This window comes from Camelina sativa, chromosome 16 (assembly GCF_030686135.1).
Source record: "Camelina sativa cultivar CO46 ecotype springtype chromosome 16, ASM3068613v1".
Taxonomy (NCBI): Eukaryota; Viridiplantae; Streptophyta; class Magnoliopsida; order Brassicales; family Brassicaceae; genus Camelina; species Camelina sativa.
This window is the reverse complement of record NC_141895.1, coordinates 5,527,377-5,547,395: the sequence shown is the minus strand read 5'-3', so window position 1 is coordinate 5,547,395 and position 20,019 is coordinate 5,527,377. Positions and strand designations below refer to the sequence as shown.

The 20,019-nt window shown below is 33.7% G+C and overlaps 2 protein-coding genes and 2 pseudogenes across 3 annotated transcripts; all 4 read right to left on the bottom strand.

Moving 5' to 3' along the window:
* Positions 1–3,914: 3,914 nt before the first annotated feature.
* LOC104749969 (tropinone reductase homolog At2g29290) lies at positions 3,915–5,399 on the bottom strand. 2 transcript variants are annotated; one of them, XR_015585469.1, is made up of 5 exons: positions 5,182–5,339; positions 4,869–5,076; positions 4,575–4,791; positions 4,389–4,508; positions 3,915–4,296 (listed from the first exon to the last, which is right to left on the bottom strand). XR_015585469.1 is itself a non-coding variant. In XM_010471687.3 (5 exons), the coding sequence occupies exons 1-5, from the start codon at positions 5,250–5,252 to the stop codon at positions 4,105–4,107; spliced, it is 795 nt and encodes a 264-aa protein (XP_010469989.1). In that variant the 5' UTR covers positions 5,253–5,399; the 3' UTR covers positions 3,915–4,104. The 2 variants fall into 2 exon arrangements, 1 of the variants encoding a protein (XP_010469989.1); XM_010471687.3 differs by having other exon boundaries at positions 4,389–4,495; positions 5,182–5,399.
* A 1,505-nt stretch (positions 5,400–6,904) lies between these two features.
* Positions 6,905–12,558, bottom strand: LOC104753426 (tropinone reductase homolog At2g29150-like; annotated as a pseudogene).
* Positions 12,559–13,595: 1,037 nt separating this feature from the next.
* Positions 13,596–15,445, bottom strand: LOC147925156 (uncharacterized; annotated as a pseudogene).
* Positions 15,446–17,649: 2,204 nt separating this feature from the next.
* Positions 17,650–19,290, bottom strand: LOC104749968 (senescence-associated protein 13). The gene is made up of 5 exons (XM_010471686.3): positions 18,991–19,290; positions 18,693–18,900; positions 18,377–18,596; positions 18,175–18,281; positions 17,650–18,052 (listed from the first exon to the last, which is right to left on the bottom strand). The coding sequence occupies exons 1-5, from the start codon at positions 19,059–19,061 to the stop codon at positions 17,861–17,863; spliced, it is 798 nt and encodes a 265-aa protein (XP_010469988.1). The 5' UTR covers positions 19,062–19,290; the 3' UTR covers positions 17,650–17,860.
* Positions 19,291–20,019: the final 729 nt, after the last annotated feature.

The window sequence follows — 20,019 nt, the reverse complement described above, 5'->3', positions numbered from 1 at the left end:
CGATCTCTTCTCTCTAAGGTGGTGACTGGTTCTCCCGCTACCTCCCGCAAACGCTGCGTTTGCGGGTGGTAGCGGTTGCTAGCGATTAGAACCAATCACACAAATCGCTCCCAGTCGTTCCAAATCACTTCCAATTGCTTCAAACCACTGAATTTCAAAAGCTGTCTCCCGCAAGCGTTCCCGCAAGCGTTTGCGGTTGCGGGCGATTGCGATTGAATTTTTTTTTTTTTTTTTTTTTTTTTTTTTTTTTTTTTTTATAAAAAACTTAAAAGAAATCAATGATAATAAATTTTTTTTTGTTATATCTTCAATCTATCCATTTTACTCATTAAGGATGAGAAAAAATAAAATACGAATATGATTGCAGAGATTATAAAATAAACAATTAGAATTAAATAATATTCCAATTAACAATAACCCAAAAAACTTGATGTAAATTTAATGGCACATCGTACATAAGTTCAAAAAAATCTAAATAAATATAATATTTTATCAGAAATTTAAGAAAATAAGATTAATTGTAAAAAATATTAAAACAAATCACCAGTGACTCATCTCAACTCTCACATGACTATTCCTACCGATGAAACTACTGAGCCAAGATCTAAGAGAAAAGAGAAAAGATCTACAATCTAAAGCATATGTTTTGTCATTTATCAAATTATTTGATTAAATTTTTAGTGAAAAGCCAAATGCATAAAGGAATAAGTATTTCAATATGAAATTTATTTGTTTTTTGAATAATTATTTTAGTACCTTTTTAATAAATTTTAATTATAAATCAAGTTTAATAAAAAAATAGGTGTTTTTAAAATTTATATATTATATATCACATGTATTATGTTTCAACCGCTATTGCACCCGCTGATCAACCAGTCGTAAACCTCCCGCAAACGCACTAATTTTAAACCGCTAAACCAGTCGTTCAAAACGCTTAATAACGCTTGAAACCGCAATCGCCCGCTTCCGCAATCTCCCGCAACCGCAACCGCAACCGCAGCGTTTGAACCAGTCAGGCCCTAAGAGTATAACAAAGTGACCATGACCACAAAACGTTATAATATCGATAACAACAATCAATGTCTTCAAGTCTCTAGGTTTTTAAGGGATATGGTTTCCACAATTACGCCGACTCAGAAATGTAGGAGTTACAAAACCAAATCTCCAGTTTGGGATGTTGCATCGACAAGATAAGCTTATTTCCATGGCTTTATTTGGCTACATCGCTGTGCTGCTTCACTTCAGACATTAGTCTCTCGAGTAAACTAGAAGCACGAACAACACTTGCATCAGCATATGAAAAACCTTACAAGGACCTTTTTGGTTATTGCCAGCAATATCAATCACAATTCACAGCGCCACCATCATCGTTGTTTATATAGTGGAGCTGTTCACCAAGTTAATTCAGTCTATTATATTATAAGAGATATGAATAAAATATTTTAAATGTACATAGATTTATAATTAATTATGTAAAATTTTGTAATTGTAGATAACCTATACAATTGACCACTTTGCACTTTCTAATTTATTATTACTAAGATAGTATCTGCGCGCTACGCCGCGAATTTTTCTTGTTTTTTTTTTTCATTATTTATAGGATGAAAATTATTATTGACATAGATGTGGACAATGTTCACTGGTAATATTTTTGTTTTTAGGTTTTTGCTATTATTTGTTGTTAATTTTTTTTATTGTAATGAAATTGTAGACTAAAATCAATTTTTTTTCTTGTATCACAATGCATTGGAGCACCATTATTATTTTTATGTTTTGTTCTAAGTTTATACACGCCCTATGCCGCGAGATTATTTTAGAATTCTTTTATTTAATACAAAAATATAACTTGATTTTTAAAAAAATCATAATTTAATATAAGTTGTTTGATATCAAATATCAAAATTATTAATTTTGAGTGCAAATTCTTATCTGTTTTTCCTTATTATTTATATTTGTCATAATATTTCTTATTATTTTAATCAAATAATCTTAAATAAAATAGATAAACAACATTGTTATTATGTTTGTAAAACTAGAGAAAACAATTGCCCGAGAATATAATCTAGACAAAACAACAAACCAAGGACATGTAATTTCGATAGTCGGTTCATCATTTCTGAGAATTTGATAGCGACCCAAGTTGCTAACATAAACAATATGAGATGACAGTTTAATTCACTACATGAGATCTGAGACCAATTCATAACTTTTATCATTTTTATTTTTTCATCTACACAATGGTTTTTCTCAATCTCAAGAACATCTCTTTTGATAGGTAGAGAGTCATTCTGAGTCTCATTCTCTTCACTATTCCTTGTTCGCTATAGAGCTCATTAACTTGGCAGATTCATTAGATTTAGCAGTAGAATACAAAATTTCAAGTATTCTAGTATACAGTAGATTTGGCCACATAACCAATAGTATGTAAACATTCAAATAATCACCACAATATTATCACATAAAGCAACCGGACAAAGTAGGTTTTTATGAACTAAATAATCTGAAAGTACTTTGCACATCAAAAGAATAATAAACTGAAAATGCTTTTCTTGAAAAGTTTGAAATCATTGCCAAGAAGCTGCCTAGACATAAAATTAATAAGAGATGGAGGGACCAAGTCCAGTTTTATATCAACTTCCACTATGAATCTACAATGAAATTGGAAGCAGATACGTGGAAGCGGAAGCGTTGAAACATTTAAAAAAAAAAAAAATAGGAAGTGAGTATGTATTGGAAGCGTATATATATATATATATATATAAAATAATTTTCAAATAATTTTTTGATATATATATCGAATCTAATAATTTTTTAAAGTTCCTTATAAAATCCTATTTCATAAAACAATAAATATTCTCAAATGTTGTTGTTTAGCAAAGTTAATAAATATATTCTCACCAAAAAATAATAATGAATATACATAGAGAAAAGGAATAGAAAAATTATCTATACATATATATTGATTATTGCCTTTAAATATAGATTTTAAAACATATTGAAAAAAAAAGATACATTTTTTTAAATTAGGAACTCTGTTAAATAAAGACATGATTGATCCCAACATGATTTATTCTATTAAATAAATTCTATTTAGAAATACTATCAAAAGACGTTACGACAAATATGGTTAATTGATTCGATCCGATTAATTCTATTTTCAAATTTCAATCATAAATCTGTAAACCCATAGAACAATAGAGGTTCTCATTACCAGAGTGGTAGAGAAATCATCTTAAAAACACATTGATTAAAGGATCACTTTAAACTAAAAATTTACTTTTATTACAAAAAGCATTTATGCAGATTGACTTGACTATTTATTGGAAACTCTGAAACATCCAAAAATATGACAAAAGAAATATCACAATTGAAAATTATTAATAAGAAAAAATACGTGAAAAATGAATACAGATTGAGAATCTACAAAAATTCCAAGAGGAAATAGAAACAAATTGAGAAAATAGGAATCTAGATTAATTTCATTTGCAGATATATTTCACTAAAAATAAAATGCACCATCAAGTAGAGTTTATCATCAAGGAACATGTAAAAGATAGGGTACTGCCAAAAAGAGAAGAGAAGAGATGAAAAGAGAAAAATGTGCTCCTAAAAAGTTCTTATATGTAAGAATATATGTAGATGTTTGTGATTTTGATGTAACATATGAATCGCGGCCAATGATTGTTTAAGAATGTATTGGAGTTCCATGAAAAGAAGTGATAACCAAACAACAAGATCTAGAATGAAGACGAAGACGATGAAGAGAAATAAGGGATTTGTTAATCTGTCTTATACATGGGAATGCAAACAGCTGATCACTTTTCAATTCGTCACACTCCCCTTAATTATTAGTTGTATATGGATGTTCATTGGTACATATGTAATATGTGATTCAAATTAATAAAGAAAACATGTTTAAAAACAACAGATAAAATATTATTCAGATATTAAAACTCTCACTCACCACAAGAATAAATACAGAGAAAAAAAAAAACGGACCCTATGTCCCTATCCCTCTGCCACCACAAAATCTCATTTGTCACATAGTGACCACGACATTTAGGGCGTCAAGATATTTTTATATAGCACATGCATACATGTGTATTAAGCATGTGGCTGATAGGAGAAGCCATTAACAGTGAAACCTCCATCAACGCAAATGACTTGACCAGTTATGTAAGAAGCTGCAGGAAGACAAAGAAATGCCACAAGCGATGAGACTTCATTTGTCTCTCCAACACGCCCCATTGGTGTCCTACTCTCCACTTCTTTTTTAATCTCTTCATCATTGAGAAGCTGAGGGGTTTTCAAATAAGTTAGAACTTAAAATTAAAAGTAATAATTTCTTTCTATTTTCATCGTAGTAAGGAGAATTATTTTGGCCTTACATCATTAGCCAAAGGAGTTTTGATTAACCAGGGACAAACAGCGTTAGTCCTTATGTTGTCGCTCGCCCATTCGCAAGCTAAGTTTCTAGCCAGCTGATTCATGGCTCCTGAAATGAGTTTCTATTCACTTATATGTAAGTATCATAAGACAATTGGGGAAATTGTTTTGAAGAGTATATACAGTACCTTTGGTTGCTCCATAGATGGATCCAACATTGACATGCACGACTCCAGCTACGGAGGACATGTGCACGATGCTCCCTGAGCCAGAGGCTTTCAACAAAGGGTGCGCGAGCTGTGAGAGATGGAAAGATGACTCGAGATTTGTAGCCATTATAAACGAATATTCTTCTGCTGTATACTCTGTGGTCGGCTTGGATATATACGTTCCCGCATTGTTTACCTATATATAGAGACAACATGATCTGGTTTTTGTAGATCTATAGCCCGAGGGGAAGAAGCTTATAAATGTATACTTACAAGGATGTTGAGTTTTCCTTGGAAGAGAGATGAAACGGTTTCCATGAGTGTCTCTCGTTGCTCACGGGAAGAAACGTCACAAATAGAAGTGGTGACCTGAAACCCTTTTGCTTGCCACTCACGTAAGCGTTCTTGAAGCTGAGTTTCGTCTCTGGCACATGTGTGGACTCTTGCTCCCATCATAGATAGTTCCTCCACCACAGCTTCCCTATTCGCGACACACAAACACAGTGACTTCTTCCATACCTAAATTTCACAATACAATAAAAAGAGCATATAAATCTATCATCTATGAAAGCGGGAACAGACTGACCCGATGCCTTTAGAGCCACCAGTGACAAGAGCGGTCATGCCTCCAAGACTCCATCTAGAAACCGTTGCCATTCCTATTTTTCAGCCAGTACTAACGGTTTTTCACCAACGAAGGTCACAGATCTTATATAGACTAGTTGTGATAGTTTTGAATTTTTGAAACCTTCAATAATTATAACAATAGTTTTGAATTATTGCTAACTGTTCGACTTCGACCATACGTATCCATGGTAGGGTATACCTGGCTATGTAATCTGAGTGGAGAGGGTAAATAAAAATGGACAGCCGGCCCACAAAAAAGGACGTACAAACAAATTTTGGCGAGTTATGAAGATATTTTATGTTTGTTCAGACTGTATGTAGTTTTGTTCGGAACTTTTATGCGCTCATAAAAAAAAACTCAAATGACTTGTGTACATATTGAGAAAATAACAAACAAACCATATGTTTGACAAAGAAAAAAAAAACAAACCATACTAATAAGAGATTATAAAAATAATAGTTATCAAAACTTTAAGTTAGTAACAACTGGATCTTGTGGTCTAGTGGGTAAGGAGACGGACTTGGTAAGCCAACACGTATCCACGAAGAAATTTGTCTCTGCATTTGTAATTCTTTTGTCTCTGCATTTTTTTTAATTTTGTCACCCTAATAAAATTAAGTAAATGTTCTATCAAATAACTTTTTTATGCAATATATTCTTAATGTACTAGCGATCATCTCTTCTTCTCCTACAGTTATGCTTCGGAAGTTTGGGCTGCACTCACTCGTGAAATTCTTGCTCTCGTCTCAGGCCATCAGTCTGATGGACATGACGGTTTCCTCACTCGTTATATCTTCCAAGCTGTGGTTCACACTATTTGGAGGGAGAGAAATGGGCACAGACATGGCGAGGCTCCAATTAATGCTGGCCATTTGGTTAAGAGGATTGACCAACAAGTAAGAAACCAGCTTCTCACTATTCAGCGGATGGGAGATCGACGTAATGACCAAGGATTACAACTCTGGCTCCACACTATAATTTGATCCATTGTTTCTCTTAGTTTTTCAGATTAATTTTTCTGCATAATTACTATCAATCTCCCGCTGCAATCGTTGTAAAAACGTTTATATTTCTTTGAATATAATGTACAAGAATGTGAAAAATGTTATTTGAAATTATTGATCCCAATCCATCCAAGCTATTTAGTAAAAAATAAATCGATTAAAACTATATAGAAATGCTATAAAAGATGTTACAAGCAAACTTGGTAAGTCGAGTCGATCCAATTATATATTTTCATATCATTCCAAATCTCAATTAATCATAAATCTTTAGACACAGAGAACAATAGAGGTTCTTCATCAAAGTGGTAAATAAGTTATCAAAAGACACATGCAGGGAATTGTTTAAAGGACCATTTAAATATTTTTTCACTGATAAATTATTTAAATGACAAAAATATATATATGAAAAATTAAAATAATACTAAAAATATCATTATTTTACATTATTCAACTAGAGTTTGATACACTGAAACAAATGATTCATAAGCGCCTTCAAACGGGAACAAAAAATAGGAAGACTTCTAGATAGACGGGTGGTTGTCCTTTCATTTTTGTGTTATGACTAACAAAAGTAAAGGTGATCTCCTTAATGATGCTAGATACTGCGAGTTTATAGTTCCAAAAAAAAACAAAAACTCAGTAAGCTTTAAGAATTACAAACAATCAACATCAACGGTTTAGTGTTGAGGCTTAAAAGAGAAGCCATTGACCGTGGCACCTCCATCAACGCAAATGGTTTGACCTGTTATATAAGAACCTGCCGGAAAACAAATGAATGCCACAAGCGATGATACATCCTTTCCTACACGCATTAGTGTCTTACTCTCCGCTGCTTTTCTAAATTCTTCATCCCTAAGATCCTGAGAGATTTTCCCCTTGAATTTAAATTAAGAAGTAATCTTATATAATATGAGAGGTTTTTCTCAACTTTTGCTAAGGAGATGACACTTGGCTTATTATATTTTTGACACCTGTATTTTTTTTGTTTGGACTTAATTAACTATAGTTTGGACTTTGATAACTACAGGCTCATAAAATCAAAAAAAAAAAAAAACATCAATATTTTCTTCTCCCTTTTTTAATCATAAACATATGCAGCCCCAAAGAATCTAAGAATCTAAAGCCACCTTATATTAGTTTGTGGTTGGTTTCATCTTGGAACTATATCAACATTAAAATTAAATTTATAGGTTTGAATTCTTGGGTTTAATTTCTGTGTTTGAATCTGTGACAACCCGATCCGCGGACTCCACTAGCCCCCCCGTTAGCTGCCCCAACGGACCGTCCGTGGACCCTGCTAGCCGCCCAAACGGACCCCAAGTTGGCCTTGCAGAGCATCGATCATAACCCCTCACTGTGGATATCAATTAGTGACAGCTTGCCCTGTGGAAAAGTTGTTAAAAGGTGGAGACCAGTGTTCGAGGAACGCTTGGCGCACCAATAACCTACTGGTGGATTGAGATATCCACAATGAGGGGTTATGATCGATGCCTTGCAGGGCCAGCTTGGGATCCGTTTGGGCGGCTAGCGGGGGGCTAGCGGGGTCCACGGACGGTCCGTTGGGGCAGCTAGCGGGGGGCTAGTGGGGTCCGCGGGATGAGTTGTCACAGAATCTTATATAATTTTCACAGGCACAAACGAAATCAAATTTAAGTCAGATGGTGGGATGATATTATTTAAGTAAATTAGTTTAATTTTTTCTTAAAAAATTTAAGTATATAATTAAAATTTTGAGCTTACTTTCTAGAAAATTACGTAAAATTGTGAGATAGTTTTGATCTAATTATATAATTATTTTGTTCGATTCAAACTTATTATAAAAATTATAAGTATATAATTAAATTTTTGAGCTTACTTTCTAGAAAATTACGTAAGATTGTGATATAGTTTTGATCTAATTCTATAATTATTTTGTTCGATTCAAACTTATTATTTCAAACGTCATATTTTTGAATTACATAAAAATTTATAAGTTTTCATATTAGGAATTTCAGAATAAATTATGAACATAATAAGTTATGTTTTGATTTGATATAATACCATCATTTTATGCATTGCCTTATATCTACTCATTGTTGCCTCAATTTTCACTTTTGTTTATATTACTTCTCATTTTTAATTTATTATTTTGATTTACTTGCGAATTTATGATCATTAATATTTGATTTCAATCCTTCTATCTTTTAAAGGCTCAAACATTCTATAGAGTTTAGTTTTCTAAAAACAACCTATTACCATACAAACACATCCTTTTTCAGACTATTGTGAAAACTAAAACATTTACTTTCTATTATATCCTCGATTCAATCTCCAATTGAAACGACCTGACCCTTTTTTGTTAATTAATAAATAATAAATACACTACAGTTAGTGGTCTCATACCCACTAGCCACCTAACCACAAACACAACCAACAGCGGAAATAACAGATACCAATAACCAATAAATAATCCAATCATAATCCAATAACCAATTTTATTTCCAAATCATAAACTAATGATCCAAATAGCATAAACCAGAGAACCAGTAATCCTAAACAACATTCTAGGACTCAACTCTAGCATCCTAACAGAAGCCAGACAACCAAGCCAACCACTAGAACATCCCCCTCTTCATTGCCTTGATTCCACGATCACACTTTGCCTTTACCTGCACCACAAACACAAATTGCAATTCATGAGTATTTTATAAACACTCAGTAAGGCAATCCTCCCATCTACTGGGTTATACACACAAGCAATAGAGACATCTCTAACCATCAATAAACAATCAACAATAATAAACCAGGACTCAGCATCGACCGACACCAACATGCATCGACCAACACCAGATGGAGGTCGCGTCGACCGACGCAAGATCTGCATCGACCGATGCTCCCATTGCATCGACTGACGCATGCTCGACATAGCACGAAAACCCTAGATTTTACGCGCCGTCCTTGCATTTGCATCGACCGACGCACAAAGTGCATCAACCGATGCAATGCCGAGCATCGTTTTCCCCCAAAGCTTCTCGCCGGATCTTCATTCCTACAACCACAAAACTCGATCCCAAGCCACAAGAAAGCTTCTTAACGTCCCAAATATCAATCTAACAAGTCTAACAACACATAACACGCAAATTAGAGAGATATCTAGCTTAGATAAACCATGGTCCTGCACTTACCTTTGCGAAGAAGTTTATGAACCTTAAACAATCAAGAACACGCTCCTAGGAAGCTCCTATAACGTCCTAAGTCTTAGATCTGACCAAAAAAAGCCACCAATCCACAGAAAATCACCAAAAACACCAAGAACTCTCTTTCTCTCTTTTGTTTCTCTCAAAAGTGGCCAAAACAACTAATGAGACCAAAGAAACGACTGAAGGGTTTTTCCCCTTTTTCCCTTTGCCCGAAACGCAGCGTTTCACTTAAACTCGTCCGCAGAAAACAACCTTGCATCGACCGATGCAATCCCTAAACCGGGATTTCAGTTCGCGTATGTTACACCAACACAAAAAAACACCGGTAACAATAGTATCGTTGTTCGGATCATCCGTTTGTGGTATGTTCCTAACTTTAGAAGAAATATTATTTTACTAAGTTTTGAATAGTTTCTCCAAAATTGTAAATTATTTTTTACTATTGTTCATCTTTTGATGATTTATGCAATCATTTTAAAATATTTATTTTAGGAAATAAATAATTTCATGTGTATTTGAGTTTAAAAGAATTTTAATATATAATGATGATGGGCATCATATTCTTAGAGTATGAGTTGAAAGAAGCCTTGCTATATTATATTATCTAATAATAAAGTAAAGTTTTCTTTTGTAAAGCTCCAAAAGATTTTCATTTGATGCTCTCTTTTCTTTCGCAAGTGCCATTTTGTTTCTTTTAATTTTTAGTGTAACAAATTTATTCAATTGAATTTACATAACAAAATTTTTGTTTAACAAATAATTTGATGATTAAATAGTTTAAGGATATAAGATTATAGTATATATATTTGGGTTGTATAGGATAATGTCGAGTAATAATTGGCTGTTTAATTTCCACACTTTAATTTTATAATTCACATGATCTTGATATTAAATTATTTTATTTCATTTCCAGTCCATTTAAAATAAACTAAAGTATATTTTAATATATAATTTTTAAATAACTAAATGCGAATTGAATGTTATTTTTTTTGAAAAAGAGATAACTGTATATATTTCCGTTTAAAGAGAGAAGTGAATATATATCTAAAGTCATAATTTGATTAGCTAAGATGTCCGTTCATAGTTATATAATTATAATATACACTCACTGTATCATAAAAGATGATTTTCTAGGATTTTTTGTTGTATCACAAAGATTAATTTTCTGTATACTTGTATTAATTAATGTTAAGAAATTGTAAATTCCAAGAATCATTAAATGAGAATTTAAAAGTTTAATGAAATACGTTATAAAATATGTTATTATAAATAAATAATGCACTTATTGCTATACATTAAATATTTTTCGTAATTCATGTAAAAATCCTAGAACATCAAACTTTATGATACAGAGGGAGTCTAACTCTTGAATATATAATTAAAACAATAGACAATTTTAGTTATTAATTCACAATAATGTATTTTTATAAACCTGATACATTTTTATTAACTTTTCTATTCCATCTCATCAATCCCATATTTTGTACTAACTCTCATTTTTGTAACTATATAGTAATGCAGTGAATGATTAATAATAGTATTTAGAAATATTACATATATAAGAAAATATATTAATATGTAATGATTGCATTTATAACTCTCACATAGTTTATGTGACTCCTATACAATGAAATACTCCATCTGTTTTAATTTAGTTGTTGTTTTAAGTTTTCAATGAAAATGTTTGGTGAATATTTCAGTTTTATGTTTTAAAGTTTTGACCAATGAAATATTTATAAAATATATTAATATAGGGTAAAACAGGTAATTTAATAGTTTTTTTTTTAATTTGTGTGAGAAAACTTTAAACGACAAATAAAAAACCGGAGAAAGTATAAATTACATTTACCTAATTGATATAAATATTATTGCTTTTATTATCCAATCAGATAATAAATTTTCTATATGCTCTTAACTACAATTTCTCTTATAAATAGAAAGATACACATTTTACTAATTCTCATATCTTAAATCTTACATAATATTTTATTTTATTAATATTGTTTTTTAATTAACTAATAATCTCCAAAATTACAAAAAATATATTCCAATACAATGTAAACTAAATCCGTGCGTAGCACGGAGTAACTACTAGTAATATATAATATTTGGCTTAAGTTAAAAATCACATGTAATAATTTTATTTATCAAGGAAAATTTTGTATTTATTTCTAATTAATGGCCTTACATTGTTAGCTAAAGAAGTTGCTATGACCCATGGACACAAAGAGTTAACCCTTATGTTATCACTTGCCCACTCGCGTGCTAAGTTTCTTCCTAGCTGATTCATAGCTCCTACAACACACATTTACACAATTAAGTCTCGATGCATCATTCATTGTTTGAATATATACATGTACCTTTAGTTGCTCCATAGATGGATTAGCCGGTATGCACAATTCCAGCAATAGAGGACATGAACACGATACTCCCTAAACTCGAAGCTTTTAATAACGGATGTGCGAGCTGTGAAAGATGAAAAGCTGACTCGAGATTTGTAGCCATCAGAAACGAGTAATCTTGTGCTGTAAATTCTGTAGTAGGCTTTGTTATACCCGTTCCCGCATTGTTTACCTACATATAGACCCCAACCAAAAACAATAAATGATCGCACAACATAATCACTTGATCTTTTTTTCAGATCCATATGGGTCCTGCTATGATACATCAACTTACGAGGATGTTGAGTTTTCCTTGGAAGAGAGAAGAAACATTTTCCATGAGTTTATGTCGTTGGTCACGAGAAGAAACGTCGCATATGGAAGTGGTGACCTGAAACCCTTTTGCTTGCCACTCAAGTAAGCGTTCTTGAAGCGGAGTTTCGTCTCTGGCACATGTGTGAACTCTTGCACCCAACATAGCTAGTTCCTCGACCACAACTTCTCTGTTATAGCCCACATGCAATTTTAGTTGATACATCATTAAGCTTTTCTCTTTTTAGGGTTGTCTCGATTATAAACATCGGAATAGCATCAAAAGATCCACAAAATAAATCTATTATTGAAACGAGAGAAGCATTGAACTAGAAAAGTAGGTAAGATAGGAGAACGTGGACTGACCCGAGCCCTTTCGAGCTACCGGTCACAAGAGCGGTCATGCCTCCAAGGCTCCATCTCGATTTGTCTCTCAAGTTTTCTCCTGGCTTAGCCATTTCTAAAAATCAGCTTCTGCAATGAAGATCATAGACTCATAGTCTTATAGAGAAATATCACTGACCAAGTCTAGTTGTCAGGTTGAACCAAATCAGCTTATGCAGTGAGGTCATAAACTCATAGTCTTATAGATAATTTTACGTGATGGTTTTGAACTTTGTCTCATCTCAAAATGTAAATGCGGATGAGACAATAATAAAGTGCAGAAAGTAAAGAACACAAGAACTTTGTTAACGAGGTTCGGTTTTTCTACTCCCCAGGACCACGCCTAGATTTCGATTTCACTAGAACAAGAAAGCAAATACAACCTATTCTCAAATGCATAAATCAAGCACAACCCTCTTAATTCACCGCTCCGTTCTACAACATGAAATCTTAAGGATAAATCTCTACCCTTAACTAAACCCACGCCGAGCCTAGATTCAAACCAAGATAACCTAACATTGGGCTAAACTCCCCCTGATCCTAGACTTCAGATCTTCAACTCTCTTGAGCAACCTACACACACACGTCATACGGACGAACAAAGAACCTTCAACAACACAAGCACCAAACCACGAAACTAAGCCGCACACAATGAGAAAGCTCTCTAGGGTTTTTCTCTTTATCTCTCAGCTCTCTTGCTTCTCTAGGACGTGTCCAACATCTCTTTATATATCCGTCAAGACTTCCTAATCACCATAGAAGAAGATTTCCAAATTTCATAAGAAAATGCCTTTTTCCTTTTTGCTATTTTCCTTTTCTTTGTAAAACTCCAATTTAATCAACCCAATAAATAGTAGTTTTCCTCTTCAATTAATCCTCAAATCGTCCTTCAATATTGTCTTTTCAAATCTTCTAGAGACTTCTCATGCACATAAAACAACATCAATCCTGTATCACGTCTTGAATCACATAGACACTACTTCAGCCATCCAATACATCTTCATTCTCCCCCTTTTTGACTATGATTGTGAACTCATCAGTTCAAACACCTAACCAACATCACCAGACACATCTTCATTCTCCCCCTGAATGAGTCACAACATGATCAAAAACTAATTGGAAAATTCACCCCGCTTTGTAATTCGCGGTTGATAGTCTAGTACACCACCTCCATAAAACTCATCTTTTCTAACCCATATCTTGTTGCGCCTTAGACCTCCATGATTGACTCCTTGAATGAATCTGAAACAATTCCTCTTAATATGTGCTTGAACTCCACAATGATAACATGTAGGACCTTGAAACCTTACATCATAAGCATTCTCCATTCGGCTCCTCTCTCTCAAAAATCTGAAACATCTTTGCCGAATATGCCCAACAACACCACAATGATGACAAACAGGTCGGAAAACTTGTCTAGGTCCATTCTGCAATTCAGAAATTCTTTTACCATGCTTTCACAAATACAGTCCCTGAAGCAATCTTTGAAGCAGTCTCTATTACAGTTGCAGTTCCTGATGTAGATGTGATTTTTCCACTTGAAACAAACACCAAATCCGGTTTTGAAACTTTTCCTTCATATCCAAGGCCACACTTATTTGTCTTGCTAATATTCAGAATATGATCCAACTTCTTTGTACCATTATTAAGCATCCTCAAATTCTTTTGAGTTTCTTCAAGTTGCACTTTAGCTTGTAATGCTTCTTCTTCCTTCTCTGTTGCATGTTTCTCTACTTCAACGATTTTAGCTTCTAACTTGAGCTTCTCCTTAATCAGAACTGAATTATCCTCAATTACCTTAAGCCAATGTGCATACAACTTCTCATAACTCTTACCAAGTTCTTCATAACTCATATCCTCTTCATCACTATCACTATCAGATTCGAGTTCAGATGCAGTTGCCGGTTTTGTTGCACATTCAGAAGCAGTTGCAGACACTGATTCAGAACTATCTTCAAAAGTTGTAAACGCCACAAAATTCTTCAGTTCTTCTTCTTCATCTGAATTAGTTTTTGAATCACTAGTAACAACATTCATAGCCTTCTTCTTATGCTTTTGTAGATTGGCACAATCAGACCATACATGACCGTATCCTTTGCATTCAAAACATTGAACATTCTTTGATGAAGTTTCCATCTCTTCACCCATTCTACTTTTCTTCTCTTCGCCCTTACGCTTCATAAATTTAGCAAATTGTCTTGATAACATAGCCATTGAATCTTCACAAGATGATACCTTAAGAACTACTACAATGTCAACTTCCTTCTTTATTGCTTCCTTAACTTAATCATCTTTCTTCTTTACTCCTTCAGCTTCATATGCTTTGCTTAATTCAAAAGCTTTAAGAATCCCAAACAAACTCATCAAAAGCCATCTCATCTAAATTATGGGCTTCTTCAACTACAGAAATTTATGATTCAAATTTTGCAGGCAACGATTGCTTCAGCTTCTTTACAAGCTTTTTGTCTTTGTACTGCTTTCCAAGAGCAACAGCTTCATTAGATATATCACATAACTTAGCACTGAACTCAGCCACTGTTTCTTTTTCTTCCATCCTTAGATTCTCAAATTGTGATGCCAACATATCCAACTTTGTTCTCTTAACACTTGAAGTACCTTCAAACATATTCTCCAATGACTTCCATGCTTTTTGAGCTGATACACATTGAGAAATTAACTTGAAGTGGCTTGAATCAATAGCATTATAAATCGCTGTCTTGGCTGTCGAATTACAACTTGATAGCTTTTTCTCTGCAGCAGTCCACTTATCCGTAGGCTTAAGACTCTCAACCCCTTTCTCATACACAACTTTAGGAGGCTCCCAACCAAGCTCAATCGAATTCCAGCAATCTTCATCAAGGTTACTAATAAACGCTTGCATATGAACCTTCCAATACCCGTAATTCGTTGAATCAAGCAACAGTGGTATTGACATAGACGTGCCTTCTCTGTATGAAGTCATCACAACTGATTCAAACCTCTGTCTTACTTCCTGAACTACCCTCACCCTTGATCTACCCGAAACTAGACTTAATCTCTATCGAGAACCCGCTCTGATACCACTTGTAAATGCGGATGAGGCAATAATAAAGTGCAGAAAGTAAAGAACAAAAGAACTTTGTTAACGAGGTTCAGTTTTTCCTAGTCCCCGGGACCACGTCCAGATTTCGATTTCACTAGAACAAGAAAGCAAATACAACCTATTCGCAAACGCGTACATCAAGCACAACCCTCTTAATTCACTGCTCTGTTCTATAACATGAAATCTTAAGGATAAATCTCTACCCTTAACTAATCTCACACCGAGCCTAAATTCAAAAAAAGATAACCTAACCTTGGGTTTAGGCCTGGGCATTCGGTTAACTGTTCGGTTTTGGTTCGGTTGTGTTCGGTTTTGGTTAATTTGGATATAGGAATATAATAACCATTTGGATATTTTAGAAATTTCGGTTAGGTTCGGTTTGGTTTCTTTCGGTTCGGTTAGTTGAAGAGATAACCATAACTAACATAAATTATATTGAAATTAACCAAATAAACCGAATATAACCAAAAGTAACAAAAAATAACCAAATATAACCGAAATTAACCAAAACTACATTACAAAAATATAAAAAGGGGGAAAAATATTGATCCGATTTTACAAAATAGTATTTACCTTATTAAATTCAAAATAATAACTTTTAAATATATTGATTATTTAAAGTATTTAATTGTTTTGAATGTAGAAATAATTAATACTTTAAGTTTATTTTATAGATTTGCCTAATCTTAAGTATATTATTTTGGGTATATTCTAGGTTTTTGGATATTTCGGTTAACCATTTAATTGTCGGTTCGGTTCGGTTCGGTTTCAGTTAGTTTGAACATAGGATTTTACTAACCATTCGGTTATTGGAGGAACTTTGGTTCGGTTTTGGTTTGATTTTTTTCGGTTCGGTTCGGTCGATTATTTGGTTACCGGTTATTTTGTCCAGCCCTAGTTTGGCTAAACTCCCCCTGAGCCTAGACTTCAGATCTTCAACTCTCTTGAGCAACCTACACACGTCACACGTACGAACAAAGAAGCTTGAACAACACAAACACCAAACCGCGAAACTAAGTTGCACACAATGAGAAAGCTCGTTAGGGTTTTTATCTTTATCTCTCAGCTCTCTTGCTTCTATAGGACGTGCCCAACATCTCTTTATATATTCATCAAAACTTCCTAATCACCATAGAAGAAGATTTCCAAATTTCATAAGAAAATGTCTTTTTCCTTTTTTCTATTTTCCTTTTTATAAAACTCCAATTTAATCAACCTAATAAATAGTAGTTTTTCTCTTCAATTAATTCTCAAATCGTCCTTCAATATTGTCTTTTCAAATCTTCTAGAGAATTTCACGTACATAAAACAACATCAATCATGTATCACGTCTTGAATCACACAGACGCTACTTCAGCCATCCAATACATCCTCACAAAATTCCACATTATGATAATAACATTTTTTTCTGTTCGATAAAAAATCTTACACAAAATTAAACCATACGATGAATTTTTTTTTTTTTGTTTTTTTTCAATCGGAAACTTTGAACATTAATATATGCATATTTTTCATGATTATTGTTCAAAATATTCAACGGTTCGAGATGAGTTTGTGTCAAAACCGGACTGGACTGGACGTTGAATTCTATCAATTTTGTTCAGGGCTTATGTATTAAATTCTATCTCAGCATCTCCGTCTCTAGTCGTCTGTATCAGCCAATGATTAAAAACCGGACCGGGCATTGAATAACATAAAACGTAAATCGATTTATTTTATCCAAGTTTCAAAACGTTCAAGGTTATCATGCATCAAATCGCAAAACATTTCAAATTCTGTTGAAATGACAAGAGATCCAGCAAAACATTCAAGGTTTTTTTTTTTTTCTGTTCCACAAATCACAACTTGAATGTTTGTGGTCATATGCAAATTTTTTTTTTTTGATGTTTTGATGTAAGCGCAAAAGCTCTGAAGAAAATAGGAAGATTCGAAGAAATATGAATATTAGCTTGTATGAATGATTAGGCGACACTTCTCTCTGACTTTTGTGATTTTTCATATAATCTAAATTAGATGCATGAGATGCTTTGTTTATATTATCAGGCTATGGATTCCTTTACAATGTTTTAAATTTTTAATCAATGTTTTGTTTATAACAACATAACTTTTTTTATTTCGAAATTTTAGACAACAGATATTGGACTCTCGATGGTTACCACAAGCATATATGCATAAATATCCCAAAAGTCTTCCAGAATTAACAAGAAGACAGTCACAAGCATATATGCATAAATAACCCGTACGTAGGTTTAATTTATATATTGAATATATAAAATCCGATGCATATATGTGTTTTTAAGGCACAAGCTTGAAGGAGAAACCGTTGATAGTGACACCTCCGTCAACGCAGATGGCTTGGCCTGTAATGTAAGAAGCTGCAGGAAGACAAAGAAATGCCACAAGCGGTGAAACTTCGTTTGCCTCTCCAATACGCCCTACCGCTGTCCTCTTCTCCGCTTCTTTTTTAAACTCTTTGTCATTGAGACACTAAGAAATTTTAACAGTAATTAAGATCAGAATATATATATATATATATATATATATATTATTTTTTTTTCATTTTTTTTTCCATTTTCTCGAACTAGGAGAACTTTTTATTTTGGCCTTACATCGTTAACCAAAGGAGTTGTGATGAACCATGGGCAAACAGCGTTAGCCCTTATGCTGTCGCTCGCCCATTCGCAAGCTAAGTTTCTAGCCAGCTGATTCATGGCTCCTAAATGAGTTTATATAATTTCATATGTAAGTATCATAACACAAGGAATAGATTTATATATATTTTAAGGAGGTACATGTATATATATACGGTACCTTTGGTTGCTCCATAAATGGATCCAACATTATTGATATGCACAATTCCAGCAGTGGACGACATGAGCACGATGCTCCCTGAACCAGATGCTTTCAACAAAGGGTGTGCGAGCTGCGAGAGATGGAAAGCTGACTCGATATTTGTAGCCATTATAAACGAGTAATCTTCTGCTGTATACTCTGTGGTCGGCTTGACAATGAACGTGCCGGCATTGTTGACCTATACAAGTATACATAAACACAATAAAAACACAACATGATTTGGCTCTTGTGGATTCCAATCTCAAAGGGGAGAAGCTTATGTATGTAAACTTACAAGGATATTGAGTTTTCCTTGGAAGAGAGTGGAAACGGTCTCCATAAGTTTCTCTCGTTGATCACGAGAAGAAACGTCGCAGACAGAAGTGGTGACCTGAAACCCTTTTGCTTGCCACTCACGTAAGCGTTCCTGAAGCTGAGTTTCGTCTCTTGCACATGTGTGGACTTTTGCTCCCATCATAGACAGTTCCTCCACCACAGCTTCCCTATTCATGGAACACACACAAACATAGATTCTTTCATTATAAATTATCATAGTTCAATAAAAGAGCATATCTATGAAAACAAGGACTGACCCGATGCCTTTAGAGCCACCAGTGACAAGAGCGGTCATGCCTCCAAGACTCCATCTAGAATTTGTTGCCATTCCTAGTTTTCAGCCAGTGACGACCTTTCATCAACGAAAGATCACAGATCTTAAATAAACTAGTCGGCATAGCTTTGAATTTTGAAACTTCCCACCTCACGTACAGACGTACTCACATTGCCAACAGGTCGACAGTCGACTTCGACCACACGTATCCATGATAGGGTATTCCTGGCTGTCAGTTTCCCTCATCTCAAGATTCCAGATCATGGATGATAACCGGTCGTCCCACAAGTAGCCATACGTCCTCGTGAGGAGAATATAAAATGGACAGTCGGCGGCCCACAAGAAAGGACATACGAGTATATATTTAGTATAAAAGTTATATTAAAAGGTTACACTCATAAACTGGAGTATTGTTTGTCAGTTAATATACGACTGACGAACAGTACTCAAAAACGTTATATTAAAAGGTTACACTCATAAGGTTGCTAGTTGCTACGATATTTTCTTATTATTTAAGGTTATAAAGTAATATTAAATATTTCAACTATTATTGAGAATAACTTTGCACCTTTCTACAATCTGACGACACATGGACAGCAGTACTAGGTACCGTCATGGCAACTGACTTTAGGTTGGATCGGAGTCTCCAACCTCCTAAAAAAATACCTTCCAGCCGGTATTCAAAAAGGTAAGCTAAAACAATATTTGGTGACGCTGAGTACCCGATGCCAAAAAGGAGTTTTACTGAAGGTAAAATATTAAACGATTTTTTCTTTATTTAAATACCATTATCATCACAAAATTTCACGAAAATTTTCTATGATTTTTTTCTCTTTTCTGTTGTCTTTGCAGTTTACGGATAAAATTATTAATTTGTTGCAACGAAGTTGTAATGAGTCTTATGACAAATAGAAATATAACTATACCAAGAATAAAAAATAGTTACCAACTCATAAATATACGTACAATATTGTTTTTTCAAACTTATGGATTAAGATTTTAAACTTGGAGA